The 24,025-nt window shown below is 38.2% G+C and overlaps 1 protein-coding gene across 1 annotated transcript in view; it reads left to right on the top strand.

The window, feature by feature from the left end:
• The window catches only part of LOC118424961 (integrin alpha-5-like), a 65,727-nt gene that overhangs the window by 37,318 nt on the left and 4,384 nt on the right, over positions 1 to 24,025 (top strand). The window contains exons 8-24 of the mRNA XM_035833770.1: positions 2,114 to 2,214; positions 5,588 to 5,659; positions 5,828 to 5,880; positions 11,425 to 11,530; positions 12,601 to 12,703; positions 13,248 to 13,351; positions 17,870 to 17,960; positions 18,384 to 18,534; positions 18,872 to 18,927; positions 19,247 to 19,395; positions 20,105 to 20,304; positions 20,915 to 21,062; positions 21,552 to 21,715; positions 21,986 to 22,075; positions 22,421 to 22,523; positions 23,112 to 23,276; positions 23,708 to 23,821. Of these exons, the coding sequence (XP_035689663.1) occupies positions 2,114 to 2,214; positions 5,588 to 5,659; positions 5,828 to 5,880; positions 11,425 to 11,530; positions 12,601 to 12,703; positions 13,248 to 13,351; positions 17,870 to 17,960; positions 18,384 to 18,534; positions 18,872 to 18,927; positions 19,247 to 19,395; positions 20,105 to 20,304; positions 20,915 to 21,062; positions 21,552 to 21,715; positions 21,986 to 22,075; positions 22,421 to 22,523; positions 23,112 to 23,276; positions 23,708 to 23,821 (1,970 nt within the window). The remainder of the gene's footprint in view (positions 1 to 2,113; positions 2,215 to 5,587; positions 5,660 to 5,827; positions 5,881 to 11,424; positions 11,531 to 12,600; positions 12,704 to 13,247; positions 13,352 to 17,869; positions 17,961 to 18,383; positions 18,535 to 18,871; positions 18,928 to 19,246; positions 19,396 to 20,104; positions 20,305 to 20,914; positions 21,063 to 21,551; positions 21,716 to 21,985; positions 22,076 to 22,420; positions 22,524 to 23,111; positions 23,277 to 23,707; positions 23,822 to 24,025) is intronic.

Raw genomic sequence — 24,025 nt, 5'->3', positions numbered from 1 at the left:
GAGTGGCTCAGAGATCTTATCTGATTCATCCTAGGCCTTCTCATCGATGACAACCAAATCTTCTTTGATCTGACACCTAGGATTAGTGTCAGCAGTGCACTGATTATAACATATCTGACACATCTGTACAATATACTGCTTTAACACATACTCTATTTTTGATAGATGAGAATTTTTCTTTTTCTTTTTTTTGTGTGTCTTTTGTGTTATTTTGTTAACATATTAAGACACCACTTAACAAATAATTTGGGAATGAAAGTGGAGTAGATCTAGCCTGGGTACCACCTTGATAGTAGTTCGCTCAGATGTTTATTATAAATTGTATGCAGTAGCTTCTTTCTCCGCTTTTTATCATACACTATATACAGTCAATTCTCGACTATTCTGTCTGTATGGTACCCAGGCTAGAGTAGATCTAGATAGCCCTATGAGAAAAATAATGTATTCCCGGTCATAACTTGAAAGATAACCTCAATCCTACAAACTTTGACGCGTTTGAACATTTTTTATGTACAAATTCATTAATTCCGTGACATAACTTAAGAGCCTGTGGATAAAAACATGGAAGCCACAAAAACTAATGACCCAAAACAAGTCATCCCATGGTCCATCGTTTTTATGGAGGTGACCAAATCTGCCCTGGTCTGCCTAAGGTCACTCTTTTGGCAAATAGAATCTCTGTCAATCTGCCCCTGGAGATTAGAGCATTTTTCAAAGTTTGCAAAACACCAAATTTGATAATAGTCGGCAAACAATGTTCTTAGTTTAGATATTAGTGATAGTCAATAGAAACATTAAATTGTATCCATCAATAATAAGATTATGTAAATAGGCCAGAAACGCAGTAATTTCATAAATATTGTGATAAAAATATTGTGTGGTAGTGCCTCCATCATCCATTGAAGCAATGCACTTAACTGTTGTCACAAGGGATGTACTGTTCTCTGTTGTTTTGTTGTAAGCCCCGCAGTAGCCAGAATAATTGGCGAAAAACATTTTCTTTGTCAGACAATAATGTTCTGTAGCCCAGGTGGTCCCTTGCATTAGTTATGATGTGAGCTACATCGAAGAGGGCCTCCAGGGAGAGCGCCAAACAATTATCGCCATCTTTTGTCCTTTTTTAGCAATTGTTGAAAAAAATCCCCGTTGTCAAATGTACGGATGACATCATTCTCGGCCGGCTGAATTTTCCTCTGGAGACCGAAACGTTCCGTCTGTCCCCTTCCCTCCTTGTCACTAAATTTCAATTACTCCGCAGCAATTTCGAACCACATTATAAATAATCTCGTGTAATCGGGGCTGAACGCTCCCAACGGCGAGGATGAAAGTGAACATTGTGTGCTCAAATAATTGCAAAGCCGTTTTTTGTCACAAACATTTGTATGAAGCTATCCCTAAGAGACTGAAGCTTTTCTACGGACTAGGGTTCTTTCAATCACATTTCAGTACAAAAGGACTTTGTGGTGATACAAGCTTTTCTAACCCCAGTGGTGAAATATTGTTTGCAAGAAAAATGAGTGTTTCCCTGTAGGGATGATGTGATGAAAATGTTGTAAATTGGTCCATGGTCATGACAATGTGTTCATCTGAGTGACAATCATTAGAAGCTACATGTGGGCAGGTGCAGGTTATTGTCCGCAAACCTGCCGAAAAAATTAGCGAGGGGCAATCAGAGAGGCACAATATGGCATACGCTGTGTGTGAAAGAGATATGAGAAGAGATTCATTAGAATCAGAATAACTTTGCTGTATTGTCTGAAAACCTGCTGAAAAAATTAGCGGGGGACAGTCAGAGAGGCACAATATGGCATACACTGTGTGTGAGAGATATGATTTTCTTAAAGATTCATTAGGATAACTTTGCTCTCTCCAAAGTTTATGGATAAAATCAACAAGCCCGATTAGGGACATTTTTGTCTCACCCTTTGTGGAAAATAAATATATATATTACTTCACTATGGTTGACCAGCTATGGTAAATTTTTTCAACCTCCTTGAATAGATGGATGGATTTTAATCATCAGGTCTTGTCAGAGCCTTGTAAAAATTGTTCTGTCACATGTTTAGCACATTTGTTCACATAAGTAACAGGCATTTTTCTCTGTTGTTCACAGGTTACTCCACTGCGTCTGGAGAGTTCACAGGTGACAATGTGCCCGAGTATGTTGTGGGCGTTCCCAGAGGGCCAGGGTCACCCGACCACCTCAAAGGACATGTAAGTCCAGTCACATCTTATTTTAACATGTACATGTACTTACGGGTTGTTTGTGTGTATGTGTGTGTGTGTGCGTGTATGTGTATGTGTGTGTGTGTGTGTGTTGTGTTGTGTTTGTGTGTGTATGTGTGTGAGAGTCTTGTGAAGGTACAATTTAATTGCAAGACAATAGCCTGAGTACCGTCTTCCATAGTGACCACCCAGGTTCAATCCCTTCACTTGCTAACCACAGTGGTTAGCCAGCAAAAGGATTGAACCAGCGGTCGCTACGGAGGATGGTACCGAGGCTAGAAAGAAAATGTGTTGGAGAAAGTGGGTTTGGAGAGTTGACAAAAAGGTGAAAAATTACCGATGATAGATGACCTAAAAGATCTTTAAAAAAATTAGCAATTTTTTCTGTGTAATTCTTCCAGGATTGTAGTTGAATTTTTTTTCCATTATATATTATATTTTATGCAGTTCATATTACTTGTCAATTTGAATGTCTAATTTCGGAATCACGTTCCTCTCATATAAAATGATTTGTTTATATAAAAATCACTGATTCAGGACTTTTTATACATAATTCAAGCATTTGGGTAATGATCCGCACTACTCTTGTCACTGGGGGGGCCAAATCCAATTTACTTCAGATCTGTCCGGCCATAAAATTCCATTTGCAATGCCACGGTTTGAATCATACAGCGAGTGAAAGTTCCAAGAAATTGGATCGGACACACTGAATGTGCGAACATGCCTGACAACTTAGCCCCATAAATGACTGTGAAGGGATGTTATGTCGTTGAGGGAAGCTGTAAAGTGCAGCAATTTTGCAGTTTTATGGAAGAATTTGTCAAACATTGTAATGTTGGGAACTGCTTTAAATCTTGGTGAATGCAGTGCTAAACCTCAAAGTGCTGTGTCCAATGAATAAGAAGAATTTTTGATATCGCCTTTCTAAGTCTACTAGGTACAATAGGTTAAGAATTTGTCTCCTAATATGGAACTTATAGAATACTGTCTCTTTTTTACGACAGTGTGATATTGTGCTTACACAATATTGGAGTATGCTTGTCAATGACATTCATCTGCCTTTCCTTTTATTGTCTCGTAAAGTTGACGAGAAAGGCAGTGTAGAGTGTCAAATTTACATTCAAGGAAAAGATTATGTCAGACACTCTAAACTAGATAGACCTGCCTGGATCTTAATGAAAATCATTGTTTAATCACACCCTTTTTGTCTCTGACTTCCCCAACTATTGGATCGTTTTTAAATAATTGACAGAAATGATGAAGCATTTCTTTGATCATGGTGATCAGCATTTCTCAGGTAATGGTCATCCATGTTAGATTCCTTCAAACCATCCTCTCTCTATTGATCGGTCATCAAATCATAATTGTCAGGTCAGAGGTCGATGTAGGGAGACAAGGAATAATCTAGCCTGATGTGTTGGGATCGCTGGAGTGTAGAAGGGGGTCTTTCTTTGTCGATATTTGGGTCACACATGCAGTACAACCCAGCCAGAATAATAGGGACAACGATCTATATGGAAAAGGAACAATCACAGACTGGACAGACAATAATCATAAGATTTGATGTAAGAAAAAGAGCTGTTTTGAGCCCATGCAGCAGCAACTTTTAAAGGAAAAATGACGTGAAAAAGAGAATGTCTTAATAAGTACCCTTGAATTGCCCAAAATTGTTGAGAGGAGGTTTCCAACCACTAGTCATATATGTTTGGATAAGTCCAGAAACAAGAAAGCCGAAGCTACAGAACTCATGGTCAACCTCTTTGATATAAGAAAAAGTACTATTGACCTAGAACATAAGCATGACTGAAAACAGTGTCATGGGGAAACTTGTACCTTGCTACGCACCTTTTCACGGATTGAATATACATGTACATGTAGTGAGGCGCAAGTTTTCAACCTAATTTCTTTTTAATTTACATTTTAATGTTAACGAACCAAGGAAAAAGATTGGTGTGGCTTCAGTCAGTCTGCAAAAAAATGACGTAATTTTAAATAACGGAAGTAATCAATCTTCATTTGCCAAATTGAGTACGTAGGGTGCACTAAAGCCATAATTCTCCTCCCAACAAGTGGTTAGTTTGGGGACTAATGTATATATTAATCATGAACGTTTATGAATATAGACCGGCATATCTGTGCTCTGAGTGGCTGTAGAAATAACGAGCCTTGAAATTGAAGCTCAGTTCTCATTTACATATAAAAATGAGTTATGAATTTTTGATTACATACTTGAGCCATAACTGGTTAGAAAATATGTTGTTAAAATATTTTTGTAGTCAATGATAATAAATGTGTTATACCAAAGTGATGTAAGAAAAGCAAGAGTTAGTGGGATGGATCATGTACAACTTCAGTATTCATTGTACTCTACTGATGACTGTCAGTCATTTCCTTACCAGTTATATTTTTGATATTGTAAAACTAACAAGCCAGATAACTCTATTAGGACATTAAAAAAATCAATATACACATGTTCATACCCCAATCATTAAGCTTTGTCTTTGTCCAGATTTGTTTTAAGATGAATTGTTAAAAGTAGAATTCTCCAAATGTGATAATGATATTTCTGATGCATAATTGTAATTGACTATCTTGATCTCTTTACCCAAATTTTGCATTCTTAATCCAACCAAACAAATTTATTCACATGTATAAGATATGACAAATGTGTACACATGAAATTATACGTTAGATTACTTTTAGACATATTCTTTTACCTTCTGTTTTCCTCCCTTGTCATATCATCATCTCACATATACCACGTTGTTATCTAATTAGGTGGTAATTAGTGAATAGTGCTGTGGTATGCATGTAGGAGCGCTCGGGGCCAATTTGGTATCTCCCAGCGGATTACTTGCGTTACTCGACGGGGATATTAAAACTCGCAAAGTCCCTTATCTTTGATTACCCCCTGTGTGGGGGAATGTGGAAATGTCGTTCTTGATTTTTCTGCTGGTATAAAACATGTAGATTTTTATAGCACCAGGGAGTTATAAATACATAAAACCAAATGGTAAAACTACCATTTTTGCATAAACCTCATCTATATGTGTAATTAACACAATTTTAAAATGAAAATGAGGAACCCCCTTGCATGAATGTCAGTATATTACTACTGTCTAGCACTATATTTTAGTAGAAAATTAAAAAGTTTGACCTACTTTTTGTTACATTACAGGCGGTTCATCATTTTTAGATAAACCTCACCTATTTGTGAAATAAACCCAATTTTATGACCAAAATGAGGGGAATTTTTGTAAAAATGTCAGTTTATTACTAGTCTTTATTATTAGCATTGCAAAATAGCAGTATAGTTAAGTAGACAACTAGAAGTTTGACCCAGTTTTTGCTTCCATTTCAGGTGGCCATCTACGACAGTAACCTTGCTGTGCTGCAGGCTATGCCTGAGAAAACTGCACTCATCGGAGAACAGGTAAGGAAAGTCCTTTAATCTACCAGTTCTCTGAAGAAGAAGTTTTATATAGACACAGAATATTAATTATCACACATTTAGCATAGATCTACTTAACAATTGATGTGCCTGTGTGATTTTCACATCAATATAAACATTTTCACCAAAAGTCTTCTTTTTTATTGTTAGATGGGCTCCTACTTCGGTTACTCTCTGGTGGTGCAAGATGTCAACGGAGATGGGTAAGTAATGTCATGATTATAGTTTATCAGATGCATGTATTTCTGTGTGCTGTTAGCAAATAAATGTCACATAAAACAAAACAAAACGAAACAAAATTAACCATCATAATCCTGCTGATTACAATGCAGATCCAAAGGCAAATACAAAATCATAACTATTGACAATGCTTTACGAACAGTTCATCAGTGTCTGTTTTAACTATGAAAAAATGTTGATTGAGGATTTACTTGGATATCTATGTCTAGACTAACCCAAAAATGACTCAATACAAACACAGCTAGTACCTAACTATGATGCACACTGGCTGCATTCCAATAAATAGGGGTTCCTGTGAACAAATATTGTAAAAATGAAGTACATCCGAACAGGATGCCAGCTGCCTGTAGCTCCAGGAAGAAGCTTATACAGGGCGGAAGCTTGCAGGGAGGTGTGGGAACTGTGGGCAAACTGTCTCAGCCAACACGGGCAAGCATGACTAATAACTTGTTGGTACCATCACATTGGAAGGATGGCAGACACCCAAGTTGGTCATGTAGAAAGAAATGAGGAGGGGACAGTACTAACAATTTGTGCAAAACTGTTGTGTAAACTGTCTTAGCCAATACAGGCAAGTATGACTTAAAAATAACTTGTTGGTACAACCACATTGGAAGGATGGCAGTCACCCAAAATTGCCATACAAATGAAGAGGGGACAGTGCAAAGAATCCGTTGAAAACTTTGGTGTTGAATATCATGATAGCACCTTTTTTGACACAGTTAAACCTTATTTTCACATCTTCTTGTTTTTGTATGTGTTGAGCTATCCAGCTTTCTTTGGAAAAAAACATAGATGACATGAATGTTGAATTTCTACAAAAAGATACTGATACAGATATGGAAGATACAAGTGGGAAAATATGTAGGGAAGCTATTGTGCATTGGAGGACGTTTTATATTAAGTGGCCTGTCTCGAAATAGTGCCTTAAGTTTTGCCCTATCAATCGCTTCTGTACTGGAACTTGTTCTAGACAGGTTAAAAGTTGGGATAAGTTATGGAGCCGGCAGTCAGCTAAATTACATCAACCGATATTGCAGACCCCCGTCATACATTAAACCGGCATAATCAGTACCATAATTGCATATACTTCTGATTCCCATTCAGCAAAGTGCACCATAATCACATCTCTATCCAGGATTTCTGACGGTGAGTTTTAATACCGGACGACAAGATTTGATTATGTCGGGGCTGAGATCGTTCTTCTTAATACGAACGGTCGGTTTTAAACTCGAAACCTGACCTTTGGGCAGATTATTCATACTCTTTTGAATTGTGATACAGCTGTAAAAAATATTGCTGCTGTATCGGAATGTTTTTCTGACAACTTACATTCTTGAATCCAAATGTTTGGTGCAATGTATATATGTCATTAGAATAGTGTCATTGTTTCTTAGAATATTCAATTAACATTTGTTGAATGCTGGTTGTCATTGGTTTTGGTTGTCATTAATATAGTTACCTCCATGAAATTTCATGGAGGTTATATTTTACCCCGCGTTTGTCTGTCTGTGTGTCTGTCTGTCTGTCTGTCTGTGTGTAAACAAGATAACTCAAGAACGGCTGGGTGGATTGGTTTGATACTTGGTGTGTTGGTAGGGTGTGATGAAAGCTGGAAATGATTAGATTTTGGGCCCCCTAGCGGCTGCCCTTGGTACTGCAGCGCAACTTCCGGTTTTGCTATCTTGGTGTTCTGAACATGCTATGGTCACGATTTTTGAGTATTAGATAGCTCTTGTGCTCAGAAAGAAGTGACATAAGTTTGGGCCCCCTAGCGTCTAGTTTTGGGATAGCAGGGGCATTTTTGTCAAAAACTTCTGACGAGGATAACTCAAGAAGGGAACAACGGATTTTCATGATTTTTGGTATGTAGGTACCTTGGACAATGTTGTATAAGATGAAATGCTAATTATGCAAAATAGGAGCAAATTTGCATAATTAATGACAACATTCAATCATAGCAGTTTTTTCTATGTATCTCTGGTCTTGGACGTGATATGGTCTTGAAATTTGGGTGGTAGATAGCTTTTAGTGTCATGACAAAGTGGAGCAAGTTTCAGCCCCCTAACATTTAATCTAGGAACTGCAGGGGCGTTTTTGTCAAGACATTCCAAAGAGGATAACAGCAGAAAGGATTGACCGATTGGCATCATATTAGGCATGCGGGTACCTTAGGCAAAGATGTTCATAATGATATACATGTTATGCAAATGAGGACTTAATTTGCATAATTAATGAGGAAATTGTATAATTCCATTGTTTTCAATAACTGGACTTCAATAAATGTAACACATGTTAATTATGATAGGTGGAATATAAGCAGATACTAAATATGGTAATGAGGAACTTATTTGCATAATTCATGTAAAGATTGCAAAACCGCTTTATAATTGATAATGGGAATTTTATAATTGTGACATGTGTACGATTGTCAATGATGAACAACACCATGCATAAATTATGTTAATGTCTTTTCATTTGCATGAAATTTACAAAAGCTCTATATTTTCATGGAGGTATGAGGTCGCCGAACTCTAGTTTCAAATACTGTTATCATCATTAGAAAAAAGATGATGAGACATCAAAGACTATGTAAATGTAAAATGGAAAGTGCTTGTAGATAAAATACAGTGGGTAAAGATGGCATCTTCTCTGACCTTTCAAAGTATGACATGACAAATAGAATTATGATATATTTTAGGTATAAATAAGGGAAAAGGGGCTACATTGTATATCCTAATACAGCTTAGAATGATGGAAGTGTTCTGTGAATATTAATGAACAAGACGGTTGTTTCAGCAGATCCGTCATAATTTGATGCTTTTCCTTAATGCCACTCGAGGGATGGGAATTTACATACATGAGCTCCGCAGAGAGAGAGTTGATTGAATAACCGTATGGCGCTATGCGAGTTCTAACGGCTGCTGTGAGCGAAATTAAGAAATCTTGACGGGAGACTTTGCACAAGGTTTAAGAAGATAACAGAATTTCTAAAGGTTTCAAGTAGCTCCTTGTGAAGTATAGCATTCGAAATGACAGGTCATTTTTTCCAAACTTCAACCTTTATCATTTTCATTATGATCTATGAGGTTTGGCACTAAAATCAGTCTAATAATCTTAAATCAGAATCTGATGGATGCAAGAATTAAGGTTTGTATTTGATACATATTGAAGCATAATGTCAGACATTAAAGCATGTACTTTCAAGTCTAAATGGTGGAGAATGTAGGGGATTGTGGTTAAAGCTGGTCATTTGTCTTTGTTGTTAGGATAGGGCCAGTGGTCCTTAGTGTCTGATTTCCATACAAAGTATGACAGAGATCGGACCAAATCTGTACATACAATTACTCTAATGGAGAATGACTTAAGAATTGAAGGGTGCATCAAAAATGGTCTTTTGGGGTTTTAAGAAATGTTGGAAGATTGGCACAATACTTTTTATTTAAAGTTATTGTTTTCTTATCTTTGTAAAATTTCTAAACCAAGGATTTTAAGTTAATACAGCAGCAAAACAATGTGCAGTTTGCAGTGTCGTTTCAGTATCAGAAATTAATGTGTCTGTGTCATCTTGTAGAAAAACTAAAGGAGGATACCAGAATTTGCTGACAGATAATATTGATCGTGTTGGGCGGGATGGTATGTATAGGGTGTACTTTGGTGATCAAATGGGAGTGACGAATGTCGGGGTCTTTGTGAAGGTCAAAGATGGTCCCCAAGGTCGTAATTGTGATGTCATTAGGTAGATGATGAGTACAGTAAAAGGGTCAGAGTAGTTCACTGGGTTAGAGGTTATACTAGCCTATAGGGCTTGTCCTGGCAGAGGGTATAAATGTGTGCATCCTAAGAAATAAAGCTAAGCTAGTATTTGGGAACTTTAAGCCAGACGAGAGTGAGTGATATAATCAGAAGATATTCCAATCTTTTAATCTTAAGTATGTTTGATGAAAAAAAGAAAGAAAAATAGTTCAGATTACTTATTTTTAAAGCTTTGTCAGTAAAAATTTAAAGAAATAAAGCTGGTTTGGCATGGGAGCTTGCAGAAAACATATGAGAATGAACAAGGCCTAGAGGGATCCAGCTGAAGTTATCCCCAACATTTTATTAGGGATGTTTATTACACAGCATAAAATTTCACAGTGTGCACTAGCTGGCCCAAATGTAGTATTAATGTACTTACACACGGATTCGCTTTGCAACTGACCTTCATGACAACTTATCACAGTAAAGATGCAGGGAAAAGTACTTTGTGAATATGACTATTTATAACAACTTATTGCATTAAAGATTTTGGAGGTTGATAGATTATTGTATTGGTATGCACCACCATAAACCCTTATTTATTACGGAAGGTGCCAAGGTCAGAGTGTTAATACTAGGTTTGAATTGCTGTTGCCGTATTGCTGCCCTCCGTGTGGTGATAAACGACCCGGGTTCTGCATGGTTGATCTAATTTATTACCATTACGCTGCCCCAGACAATCTGTTTCAGTCCAGCACGTGGCAGTGGTAATGCCAAGGGCACGTAACGGATGGTGCAAATGCTTGTAGTACAATGGCTGGTTAACTGTGCAATGGATTTGATTATCTGAGTGTAATTGTAGTCTCTAGGTAGACATGTCAGCTGGATAAAAAAGATCAGAATTCGGCCAAATACTGACAAATAAGTTGCTATGGGTTTTCAGTTATAAGGGATGCCACAAATGCATGTAGTACGATGGCTGGTTAACTTAGCAATGGATTTGATTTTCTTAAGTTCATTGTCAGGTATTTAAACCTATGACTTCAGGATTCTATGTTTGGAAGCAGATATGATGGCAAAGTTATTGTGATTCCCTTTGTCTTCTCGGTACCAAACTTTCACGGTCTGAGAAAATTTAACAATATTGCCACTATGTTACACTAGCAATATTCTTTTATAGGAGTGCTTGGCTGCCAATGTCATATAACAGGACACCATTCAGGATGATGTATTGAACAATGAATTTGATGGTTCCATTGTAACTGTCAGTTATATATCAATGACATGAGATTTTTATGGCTGTAAACTAGCAATAACTGAAAGAGTAGGCACACAATTGCCTTTGCGCTGCCCCAGAAATTTCTGTTTTGATTGAGCTCTTGGCAGCAATAATTCCAAGGTCATAAAGTTGAACCCTGTTGTAATTGTCGGCCATTTAACAGTGCCATACCACTTGAACCTCCGAACAAATGATGTCAAAGAATGGCACAGTATCAGGCCGTGTGAATTCAATTTGTTGGATTTAGAATCCAAAAATCCAAAGCTGAAAACAGGGTTGTATGGAATATCTGTCTCTTCCCAAGTCTAATTATTGCTTTAGAATTATGGATATTTTTTGTTGCAGCCTTTTCGTTTATCATTAACACTATTTTTCAGATGATAACCTTTACTTAATGTATATGCTATTTTGAAATCTTTAAAAAAAAAGTTTTCAACAATGTTTTGACCTTGTAATGATGATGACCTTGCTGTGTTCCGTGTCCCTGCAGACTTGATGACATCATCGTGGGAGCACCCATGTACTCCAGCCCCAGGGAACACCAGTGGGATCTGGGAAGGGTCTATGTCTACCATCTGGAACAGCCTGGACTCTCGGTGAGTACCCCCTAGCAGCTCTCTTTAAACTGCAGGTTACAGACATTTAAGTCTCATAGCAAATTTGACAAATTTGAAAGATAGGATCTGGAGATGGTTGGCATATAGTAGCTGTGTCAGGTTATCTGTATTTAGCCTAATGCTGTATAACACCTTGTACCAAACATTAGACATCACTATGAATTTTTGAATACAACTGATAAGAAAATTGAGAAAAGAACTTGGTGCTAGTCGAACATACACCACTACCATTAGACTAGCGCCCTGCTGAAGTGCTTTCAAAGCTGTATGGCCCAAGGGCTATGGACAAGGTGATGGCCACTGCCCTATAATACATTGCATGTTGCAGGAAGTGCTTTCAACTTAAAGCTATACACCAGCTATGCAATATGCAATATGTAGTATTGTCTGAACTGAATCCACCAGTGGAGAGTGCCTTGCTTAGCAGCACCTTTGGGCTGTTTGTCAGCGGCTCAGTCCTTACTCTAAGCAAACAGGCATCACACTTCGGCTGGCTTGTTTTCGTCAACGGACCTTAACTGGGTTCTTAGAAACCACCAGGCAGCGAGTGTAAGCTACTGAACATACATGTAGCAAGATGTAAACCAAAATAGATACTGTAAATGCATTTAAGTTAAGATTTACTTTCGTGGGAGCGGGAAATGAAGTGTTCGCGGTGGTTTTAAGTTCTTGGTAGTGCCATAGACTGCAATCTCATACTATAATGGAAAAATGTTCGTGGTGGTTTTAAGTTCACGGTAATTATAAGACTGCCTCTCGAAAACCGCGAACACAAAACCACCGCAAACATTTCTGCATTTATAGTACATTGTATTTATTTCTTTAACTAATGGGCTTTTTTTACTTGGTCACTAATGGTTTTGTCAATCTATGTTAGGTCATTGTGAATCAGTCTTTGTTGAGAAGACCTTACAACTACTAGAGTGAGGTCTATCAATGTTACTGAAGGTTTTTGTTAAGTTTTCATCTTGATTGTAAGTAAAGTTTTAGATTAACATCACACTCTCCTTACTAAAAAAAGTAAAATGTTCCTTCTTGTGCTTACCCAGCCTGTATTCAGTGAACCCACTATTCTGAGTGGGAAGGTCTCCAGTGGAAGGTTCGGTACTTCCATCGCTGCTTTGGGTGACATCAACCAAGATGGCTTCAACGGTATGTATTGCATTAAATTACATTGTACTATAATAATGTAGCTTATCAATCAATTGGTAAAACGCTTGTTCATCTTTATCTAAAGGGTAACCTATATCCATTTTTTTTAAGAATATGATATTTAGGGATATCAAGTTGATGCACGGTGGTTTTGAAACATTAAAGACATTGCAGTCTGTCGACTTGATATACTTCCATTCCCAGTCTTATAAAAGTGGATAAAGGTTATGTACATGTATCTCGGTTAATCATCATATAACGCTAGTTCACCTTTTTCCGTTGGGTAACCTATATCCGTTGCTTTTGAAAAAAAGTGTATTTGGGGATATCACGTTGACGGGTGTTGGTTTAAAATTTCAATTTTCAGTACATTGCAATTTGACTTGCAAACTACCACCCGTCGAATTGATGTGCCGAAATACACTGTCTTGCAAAACAACGGATAAAGGTTACCCCGCGGATAAAAGTGAACTAGCGTTATATATATATATATTGTTTATTTTTCTTCCGACACACTTTATTTATTTGTGCTGTTTGTTTACAGACATTGCTGTGGGTGCCCCGTACCAGACCGGGGAGGGAGACAACATGGGTGCCGTGTACATCTACCACGGGTCAGCAGAGGGCATCCGGGAGGAGCCATCACAGGTCAGGGGGCAACACCTTTGAACTATAGCATTTAACCTCTAACCTTTACCCTTCAGCCATGACTTTTCATTTACAGTACTAAAGGCATCTTCCTCAGAGCTTCTATCTGAAGTTCTGCTTCTCGCCGCTATATGTAGCCGATGTAGGTGGCGCTTTTGTCAATGCCAGCTATGAACCGTGTACAAATTTATCCACCTTTGGGATGGTGTTCTTGCTACAAAAGTGCAACCTACATCGGCTAAATATATATAAGCAGCGATATGGAGAACTCCAGTTAAAAGCTCTGAGGATGCTGTCTGACAGACATCGAAATGTCAGCAGGTGAGATTAACTGGTTGTGTGTACTTTTCTATCATGCAATGTCTGTAGACCAAAGAAATGAAATGGTGCAGCCTTTAATTTAAGTATTGTGAAGCGCCACAGGTAATTCTGAACACCTGCAATATGCAGAAAAACAAACCTCTCGACCCAATTCTGATGAACTGATCTAATGAACACACAAAGAGCTGCATCTCAGCCCATTATAGAATTCGAAATAGTCAGGCCTCTCTCTCACTCTCTCACAAAGTGGATGATAAAAGCATGTCTCGTTAAAACCTAAGACTTTAGAAACTGCAGCATTGAATGTAGGATTAATGTTGCACTGCTACCAAGAGTTTTGTCAATTACGAGAAACCATTACATTTTAAAGAATTACATCCAGTATATGTCAATGAAGGCTAGACTTCCAGGTAAGACTCACTGATCATACATCTTTTGTTGTATTATTATAACATATGATTGTGTTAGTTACTTATGTTTGTTATTTATTGATTTCACTGATCGTACATCTTTTGCTTTATTCTAACATGTGCTAGTTCCTTCTTTGTTAATTATGATTTCATTGATCATACGTTTTGTATAAGCATAGAGGAGGAGGGCACAGCATAAACCGTTAAGGTTTTTTCCCTCCTCCTGCACCTGTTTTATATTTTATTCTCTTCTGTATCTATTATCATTTGTATGTGCAAACTGAATAAACAAACAAACAAACAAAAGACATGCCAAAAAGCAGTTACACGAGCAACTGGATATGATTTAGAAACGATCAGACGTTTCAGACACTATCCAAATGTCGTTTGTCAGTGACGCTTCGGAAAGACATCTAGTGTTTTAATGAAGATGACAGATGAAATTTTTGTTATTTTTACACAAGTCCCAGTGGATGTGGAAGACCATGAATGCATGTTGTGAGCAATGTAGTGGAGAAAATGAGATGGGCAAGCAACGCTTCCATCATGCAAATGGAAACCACTCACACCACTTTGTGTTCGCTTCTAATTAGTATTTGTCCTGGAGCAAAGCATCTAACGAAGTTGATGAGAGCATAGAAGGTGTATCAATATAATACAAAAGAGCATGGCTGCTCTATGCAGTACTCTTACCAATAACATGACCTACATTTCAAATACATGCTTCCAATGGTCCTCTATTGATTTTGTACATGTAGTTTTTACTACAGGTCCACACCTTTTGGTAAACTCAATGGCAAAATTGCCCTCTATTTATTTTGTGAGATTTTTATGTTTATTTTATTGTGTTATATTGCAGAAAAAGGAGAATTGCATGTCATATTAGGGTCAAAAAGACCGTTTTTTGACATGTGTGAAAAAAACAACTAAAGTAACATTTTTTCTTTAAAAAAACTAACAATTTTCTACTGCAAGTTGCATGTTTCAGCCTTGGTGGGTATTTGGAGCCTGAATATGCTCTCACACAGGATTTTTCAGCTTTTGTCCGAAGCTTATAGAAAAGACTGAAAGAACCACCACAATCCTCTTTCATGCCACCCAATTTTACGCACGATGAATCAAAATCTAAAATGGCTCAGTCCTCTTTTAGGCTCTATCTATGCTTACTGTAGAAGGCATTATTTCTTCATCCATGCAATTATATCTAACAATACCTACTGCTTTAAGAAGGTTTCAAAAGTAGACTGAAACCACCTTAGATTTACTGTAAAAGCAGTCAGACTTGTATGTAGTAAAACTGTGTAAACGCAATGATTTGAAAAAATTTTTGATGATGCAGAAATTTGAAGAATGTCGGTAAGTTCATTCATAAATGCAAACTGGATTTGGCCATCCCATTTGTTCTCCATTTTCTCACCCATTTTACAAATTGAAAATCCTGCACATGTTGGGCAGTTGGTGATGAGAAAATATAATTATTGTGCTCAGTAATCAGGGAGATGGGCATGTTTTCCTTGGCATGAAAATACCCTGTGTTGAAGCTTAAAGTTGAAGCACCCGGTAAAACATTTTTTGTAAGCCCGATCACGATACAATATGCCTTGTTCTGTCTCAGTTTGGCTGGCTTTGTGGTCCCTTGTATGCAAGTATTCTATGAGAGGAAAATGAATGCAATATCCTAAAGACTATGTAGTCTGAAAAGTTACCAATTGTTGACTCGGAAATAAGAGAAAGCAGAATTTTATACTTGGACCACTCTGAGATTGCAAAAAGTAGCAAGTTAAACGTAATGTGAAATTAGGATGGAAAGTATAGAATAGATGGCCGTCAAAATGAAATATTGACAAATAAAAAAAAACTATGGAGTAAATGGAAAAATGTGTTTCTTCAAAGTAAGATTAAGAATAAGAACTTAAAGACCTGAAAAGTCACAGAAGAAGTCACAAAGATTTTAGACTGTAAAAAACATGGATTTAATCAGGTTTGATTCAATGCGACCCTACCCGCTCTCTCCCATGTTTCATTAATTAATCCATCCTTTGATTTAAGCCAGGGTGTGACCCAATTTTCCATATTTACAAATTTTATTTCCCCGTACGGGAGGAAAACTCGAACACTAATTGGACAGCGCGGCTCCAAATTTGATGTGCGAGCGCCGAACTGGGAGAACGAATACTTATAATCTGCCGAGTAATCAGGTTCGAAACCCACCGGATGGTCGAAAATTCAATAACCCAACCCGTGGTAGAACGTTTACCGATTAGTTCTCAGACCGGGCCAGACTGCCAATTTTATGCAGTGCTACCAAGTGCTTGATTAATTTTCGCCGCCAAAATTTGCTGAACAGTGAAATTATAAATTTAGCATCGTGTTGTTTGTTGTCAGAACGAAATCGTTCCAAAATGCTGGGTGTCAAGAGGTGAGGGAGGTCAGACGAGGGGTGAGGATTTGATGTTCGCGCGTAAGATCGGATGAGATCGCATCTAAGTGAAGAAATAAATCTTTATGGGGATGGTTGCTTTACTGCGCTCCAATGGGAGGGGATGCCGATTAGATTCGTACGAGCTAAAACGGATCAGGGAGAGGTGACGGGTAATTTGCAGAGGGGCAGAGTTTTTATGTTCTCATTAGCTTTGCTGGGATGGCTCGACTAGAAGGGTATGGTTTCAACAGTGCATTTTTTGTTGTTTTATTATTGGTTGGTTTAGTGAAAAATCTAAGGTGAAAAAAACTGCAAACTTTACAGTTATTGCATTGATAGTAAATTCTAAAGCTAATATAGGCATGCACTTATCAGAACATACAAGATTGGCCAAATGCTGTCTTGGGTATAGCTTTAAAGTCCTTTTCTACTTTCTTCTCTATTTCCACTGATTAGCAAAAATAAATGTATATACTGTTACTAGATAAAGCTGCAAAACAATATTTGGCCAAGAAAAAAACAATACACACAACAAAAAAAGGCAAATGAATCTGTTAACTAAGCACAGGTAATAAAATCCCTAATCATGGCCATAACTATAAACCCAGCATCAAACCGTACAGTAGCCGCCTCATGAGAGAGATGAGTGTTGGAGGGATATAGAAGCACCCCATGGTGACTTAATGGTACATTGCTTCTGAATAGGATGGCTTTTGCCTATTATTTCATTACTATCAATGGTCCTCTTCACAACATTCTAAAAGTTCTCTCTTTCCACCTTTTGAGCCAGAAAGACTTGACAATTTTTTAGAAGGAACTAAATGCTTCATTGCTTCTGAATAGGATGGCAGTCAAGCGTCCTAGTACAAAAAGAAATGGCCTGCAAAAGTGTATTATGAGCCAAGAAAAGATGGAATAAGACCCCAGAGAGCCTGCTATGGAGGCTACATTGTACTTTAATGCATTGTTTAGTTGTACCCTAACCTAACCCAGGCTGTATTAACTATGATTAACTTTGTTGGCATTAACTATGGTACACTTTGCACATGTTCACTATAATTTATGGAGGACCACTTACTCTGTACATTTCCCTTGACTGGAAATTCTCACAAACAACCATGATTAATAAGCATGCTCGCTACATAAAGATAAATGTGAAACAAAACACATTTTTGTGTGTTTTCACATTGTAATTTATGAAGGACTCTTGATTTGTATACTTTTCCCTTGACTGGAACTTCTCACAAACAACTATGATTAAGAAGTATGCTCACTACAAAATGTACATAAAGATAAGTGTGAAACGAAACACATTGTATGTTTTCGCGTTGTCCAGCTCTAACAATGCTTGTCGCTCTGTCACAGGAGATAAAGGCATCAGACTTTCCAGAGCCCCTGTCAGCTTTTGGATTCTCTGTGGCTGGAGCAAAGGATGTTGATAACAACAGATATCCAGGTACAGTTGTTTTTCTGAAGGATTAGTTGGAGCAAGTAGTGAGCCAGCGGTCACTACGGAGGATGGTACTCAGGCTAACAATGTGCATGCATGGCAACTTGCACATACATTGCAGTTTGCTACTATCCAACAGTTTCAAAGAACTCATTTACTTCATGTTCCAAAGTTGTCAAGGATAAAGATGATGGATGATGCATAACACATAAATTCTGTATAGGCTTACTGATGGTTTGAGCCATCACACAACACTTTGCATACCCTTACTCTTATTCAGGATGGTGATGGTATCTAATTTGATGTCCTCAAGATATGGCTCTCGCTTTCCGGCAACAAATTTGCAGGGTTGGGAAGTTGAGAGAAGGTCAGATTTGTAGGATCTTTGTAGGAAAGTTTCTAACCTCATGCATGTATCATTTCCCTCAGATGTGGCTATCGGTGCGTACGAGGCCGATTCCGTTGTCGTTCTGAAGTCCCGCCCGGTCGTGAACGCGGACGTGACTGTCCAGGTGGAGCCGGAGTTTATCGACACCGAGAACAAAACCTGCACCCTGGATGACGGGACTGCCGTGGTCTGGTGAGTCATGAAACCATCTTGCCTAATACATGTATTATGTAGTTTTGACAACCTGCAGTATTTTTTTTTTGTAATCTTTTTATTACGATTATAATCACAATAGACATACAGAGCACAGAAAATAGATATTTCAAGGACTACATGATTACAAAATAGATACAAACTGTACAGTCTTCAGATTACAGACAGTATAGACCATCACAGTATTCCAGACTTTGATTGAATACAAAATTGTGGCACTTGTACAAAAGAGCCACCTATCTGCTAGAGGTGGAAGTGCAGTCACTACTGTGTGTCATCATTATCTAAAGGATTGTTGTTCTTTTGTTCCCTGCAGTTTTGACATTAACATCTGTGCTTCCTACACTGGCATTAATGTTCCTGATGAAGTTGGTAAGTAGAAATATATGTGTGACTCTACTTTCAATAGTATTGTACCTGTGTATACATGTAAGGATAGGAAGAAAGTCTACCTTTGTTGATAGAGATCATTAGAAACAGGTTCTAAACTGAAACTTCCAACTTGGAAATTACATCGAATCATGTGTCAGAAGTAGTGGAGTCATTCCCTAGTTTTTGATCAGTCAAAAATTTTCTAATCCTGTGATGATTTGAGGTGTTTTTTTGTTGTTTATTATCGGGTGGTTAGTGAAAAGAGTAATATATATATCTGTGTGTGTAGTCTCTAATGTCTTAACCTGTCTGTCCACAGAACTTAAGTACGAGGTGACCCTGGATGCCCTTAAGACCGTCGGACAGCGTGTGTTCTTCAGCGGACGGGAGACGTCTCAGACCTGGTCCTCCACCTTAAGGAAGGCAGACCCAGACTCCATGTGTCTCACACAGAAAGCCTTTCTCAGGGTACGACAGTCTTCTTCCTTATCTCTTTCAAAGATGCTCAATTGGTGGATATTTTAACAGGATAATTGAAAAAGGTGTAAATGCACAGACCAACCTTAAGGAAAGCAGACCCAGACTCCATGTGTCTCACATAGAAGGCCTTCCATAGGGTACGACAGTCTTCTTTCTTATCTCCTTCAAGGAGGACCACTCTTTTACTTAGATAAACAAACGTCATATTAGCATATTAGCAAACATCAGTAAGTTTACAAATACAATTTCAGGTCTACAAATACAGAAACATCTTTGAATAGTGAAACATCAATGAACACAAACATCTTAAGCAGTATTGCAATATTTGTTTATATAATTGACTAGTAGATAATGAACTAGATTCTGGAAATGATTCTATCTTGACAACGATTATTGTAAAGAATCCAGAATTCAGCCAACAGGCTGTAAGAGATTTTTAACCTAATCCATCATCATCAAAACATCAGAGGCCTTACAAGTTACCAATATGTGGCAATACCTGATATACGGCAGTATGAAAACAATTTTGTCCATGGTTACAGAATGACATCCGTGCAAGCTGAGTCCAATCTCAGTGGCAGCAGCATACAGTTTTTTTTTCTAGTTGCGAGAGGGCAGTTCTAACTTGTGGCACACATGGCTTGACGGGTGCATCTTATATGAGGCAATATGTAAACATTTGTCTCCATGGTTACAGAACGACATCCGTGACAAGCTGAGCCCGATCACCGTGGCGGCTGCGTACAGCATGGCTGACCCCGTGACCCCGCAGCCCGACCAGCTCCTGCCCATCCTGAACATGAATCAGCCCAGCCGACGCACCCGACAGGTCAACATCCTCAAGGACTGCGGGCCGGACAACATCTGTGTGCCCGACCTCAAGGTCTTCGTCTCCATGTAAGTACTGTATCTAATACTCTAGATATATAGCTGGTACCACAATGTGGGGTCGTGTGGCACAATCAGCAGCGTGTTTGACATCTGTGTGCCTGACCTCAAGGTGTTCGTCTCCATGTAAGTATCTATATCTACATGACTGTACAAAATGTATATAGCCGGTATAACCACCCTTTGGCGTAAAATACCAGATTTCATCTAGCTCTTTCAGGGAATGTATCATATTAGGTTGTTGTGTTATTGTGTTGGCATATACGAGAGATAGTATGATGCAACCGACGAAATTCTTATGCAACATTGACCAAATATCTGAAAGAAACTGTTGGTATTTGCTTGCTTGCATACAGACTTTGGAAGAATGTAAAATTGTGGTAGTTGCACAAAAGAGCCACCTATCAGCTAGAAGTGGAAGTGCACACTGGGTTACTGCAGAATGCAACCAACAAAATTCTGATGCAGCATTCACATGATCAAACATCTGAAAGACACTGTGGGTACTTGCTTGTTGTTTTGCCAAAAGGATTACAGTAAATTTACGAATATAGAAGATTTTAGAATTATAAGTCTAGAACTTGCTTCATTTTTATCTTGTTTTTGTTCCCTTTACCAGGCAAGGGACGGAGATCGTTGTTGGAAGTGACAAACAGCTGCTGATGGACGTTGTGGTGGAGAATGCTGGGGAGGGCGCGTACGAAGCCCTGCTGTCCGTCATGCTGCCCGAGGGGGTGGACTTTGTCGGGACAGGAAATCCTCGAGGGGTGAGAGCAAACCATCTGCCCTTAGGAATATCCTTTGGAAAACTTGCTGTTACTTACAGTATTTTGTCTAAAAGCAATTCAGTCTCTGAAAATGGATAAAAGTCGGATGTTTACTTCTGGACATTTTGAATGACATCCATAAATGTTATTAGTAGTGGCGCTAGAAGTGTGATAGATGGCAATCGAAACATCTGAAAGTAAATATCCTATCTTTACCCAGTTGAACAGATTACCTGGATGTCTAACCTTCATAAAGGTAACTGCAGTATTTGTTCTAGTTGCAAGAAAGCTCTTCTTGTATGTGGCCCACATACATGTAGAATCATAGAAATTTGACCCAAAAAGCTGGTTGCATTTTGTCTTGTGCTTTTGTAGTGGCACTCGTTGGATCTTATGGTGAGCACATGAACAGATGTGGGTCACTTATTGACTGCAGTTACATACTTTTCACAAGGGGGCATTGCTAACTGAACACCATCTTGTTCCCAGGGTGCCATCATCACCTGTAACCTTCAGGAGGAGGACCAGAGGCTGCTGGTCTGTGACCTTGGTAACCCTTTCACAGCGCGTCGCACACAGCTCGGGCTTCGGCTGTCCACTGTGCAGCTGACTGGTGACAGCAATTCACTGAACTTCGCGTTCAGTGTCAACAGGTGAGAGGTCACGGACAAATTTTTGTCAGAGAAGACAAACTTTGTTCTGAGAAGGTTATCATAGGTAAATAAAAAGTGGGAAGAATAAACTGTTTTGTTCCTTAACGATAGCACAGTAACACCTAATCTTTCATCATAGGAAATTAGGGATGAAAATATTTGATTTTTGTTCCAATGAAATGTGCAATGAAGTGTTTAAGTGAAGAATTTCTAGGCTTTAAAAATTTATAAAGCAAGAAGTTAACAAGACTTCATTTTGTTTGTTTACAGCACGAACACAGAGGAAGCAGGAAACGAGGGAGACAACCACATCACCTTCCCTGTGCCTGTTAAGGTCAATGCTAGCCTTTCTGTCAGAGGGTAAGTCTGCACTTAATTTAACTTAGTCTCAAATTATCTTTAATTTCTTTGTTAACCATAATAATTCTTTGGTATAAAGTGGTATAAAGTGAAAGGACCCTCAGTATAAAAGCATACATTTTGTACTTTACTTTAAAGATATAGGTATGGTGAGATTTTTGTTGTCCAATTTACTCAAAGTTTCAAATCTAAATTTCAAGTGTTGTTGAATGAATGAAATTTTGTTGCTTGAGAAAACGAAACTTTGTAAAAACAGAAGCAATGTTATAAGTCTATCTGCACTTTAAGTTATTGTTGATGTAACAATACTGAATTCCCTGTTTGTTTGCCCCCCTCCCTCCTCAGAGTGTCCCTGCCAGAACAGGTGGTGTTTATGAAGATGGAAAGAGAGAATGATGAAATCACTCACGAGAGGGACATCGGGCCTGAGGTCACACACAGATATGAGGTAATTAGATCTATTCTTCACTTTAGACACTATACAGAATAAGTTCTAGACTGAATGATGTAATGAGATATAGCCAGTTCGAAGGAAACAAACTGTAGGGAAACATAAAGCTTGATAATAGTGCTGCCTGAAGCTACTGTACATGTAGGCATCAACAGTTTAGTGTATCAACAGTTTATAACAGTACAGTGCAAATGTAAATTTAAACTTTTGTATAAGTGCATCAAATTTTCAGCTCTCTTATTGTAGTTTTAAATATAGTTACATTGTTAGCATGAAAGTTCATCTGTGTTGGTAAATGACATTGTGGAAAAGACTAAACTTTACGTTAACCAACACCAAGTTAAATTGGGACATACCCCAAATTTTCAGCCGACTCCGTCAGCCTTGTTCACTTGGTGTTGGTTACGTAAAGTTTAGTCTTTTCCACAATAGTTACATTGTTATTATAAGAGGCCAAAAATCATGCAATTTGTTGTTGATTATGAGTATCCTGGCTATTTCTTATTAGTTTACTTTCTTTATTGTTTCGAAAAGATCTCTGTTTTGGCATTGATTTAATCAAATATGTAATTTTTCCCCTCCCAGATCCGTAACGTGGGTCCGAGTGACATCAGCAGCTCCAAGCTGAAGATCCAGTGGCCGGTCCACACCCGCACCGGGGAGGATCTGCTGTACCTGCTCGCTGTCAACGTAACCCAGGGCAACGGGCGCTGTACCGTCAACGGGGACGTCAACCCCAAAGGAGTCTCTGTAAGTCAATGAAAGAATTATGCAACTACATATACATTATGGGTATGATTGTTGTGCAGCTCATTTGGTCTACTTAATTAGACGGGAAATAGTTTGTAAGTCCCAAACTTATACCAAAGTAGCATATTTTTTATGTTATTAGCAATTAAATCTGTATATTTCACAGCTTTGATCACTTGGTAACAAGTTGTATATTAATTAAACTAACAGTGTCAACCAAACAAGCACGCAGTGAACCAAACTAATGTCACAGTGGGAAAATCATATCAATTTCTGTGCTGAGTAGAATTTGGCATCAAAGTCAAAGATTTGTCATTAATGTTGTTTTATTATAATATTGAAAGTAAGGATTCAACAAAATACAAATACAAAAAAATACATTTTTCCTGATAGACCTTTTTTTAATGTATTCTTCAACCTTGTTTCCTCAGACTGAGTCAGCGTCGGCAGCACAAACAGCAGAGGCTCTGTACGCTCTGGACTCCTCCCGCGCTGCCAGACATCGCAGGGCGGCTGCAACAAGCGACAAGGAAGTGGCACAAATGGTGAGAACATGAATACCTTACTTCCTGTTACGTCGATTAAGATCAGTCATTCAGGTGGAACATTACATAGTACAAAAGAAAGCAAGTAACTGCCAGTGGATAAATTCTCTTAAAAGTCAAATGTTTTAGATAGCATCCACTATCTTTCTTCAGTGACTGGCAATGCAACTGAAGACATAAATGTGTATAAATGAAAATCTTTCT

The sequence above is a fragment of the Branchiostoma floridae genome, chromosome 10 (genome assembly GCF_000003815.2).
Source record: "Branchiostoma floridae strain S238N-H82 chromosome 10, Bfl_VNyyK, whole genome shotgun sequence".
In the NCBI taxonomy this organism is placed as follows: Eukaryota; Metazoa; Chordata; class Leptocardii; order Amphioxiformes; family Branchiostomatidae; genus Branchiostoma; species Branchiostoma floridae.
Note: the sequence above shows the minus strand (reverse complement) of the source record. Positions and strands in the feature narration are given on the sequence as shown.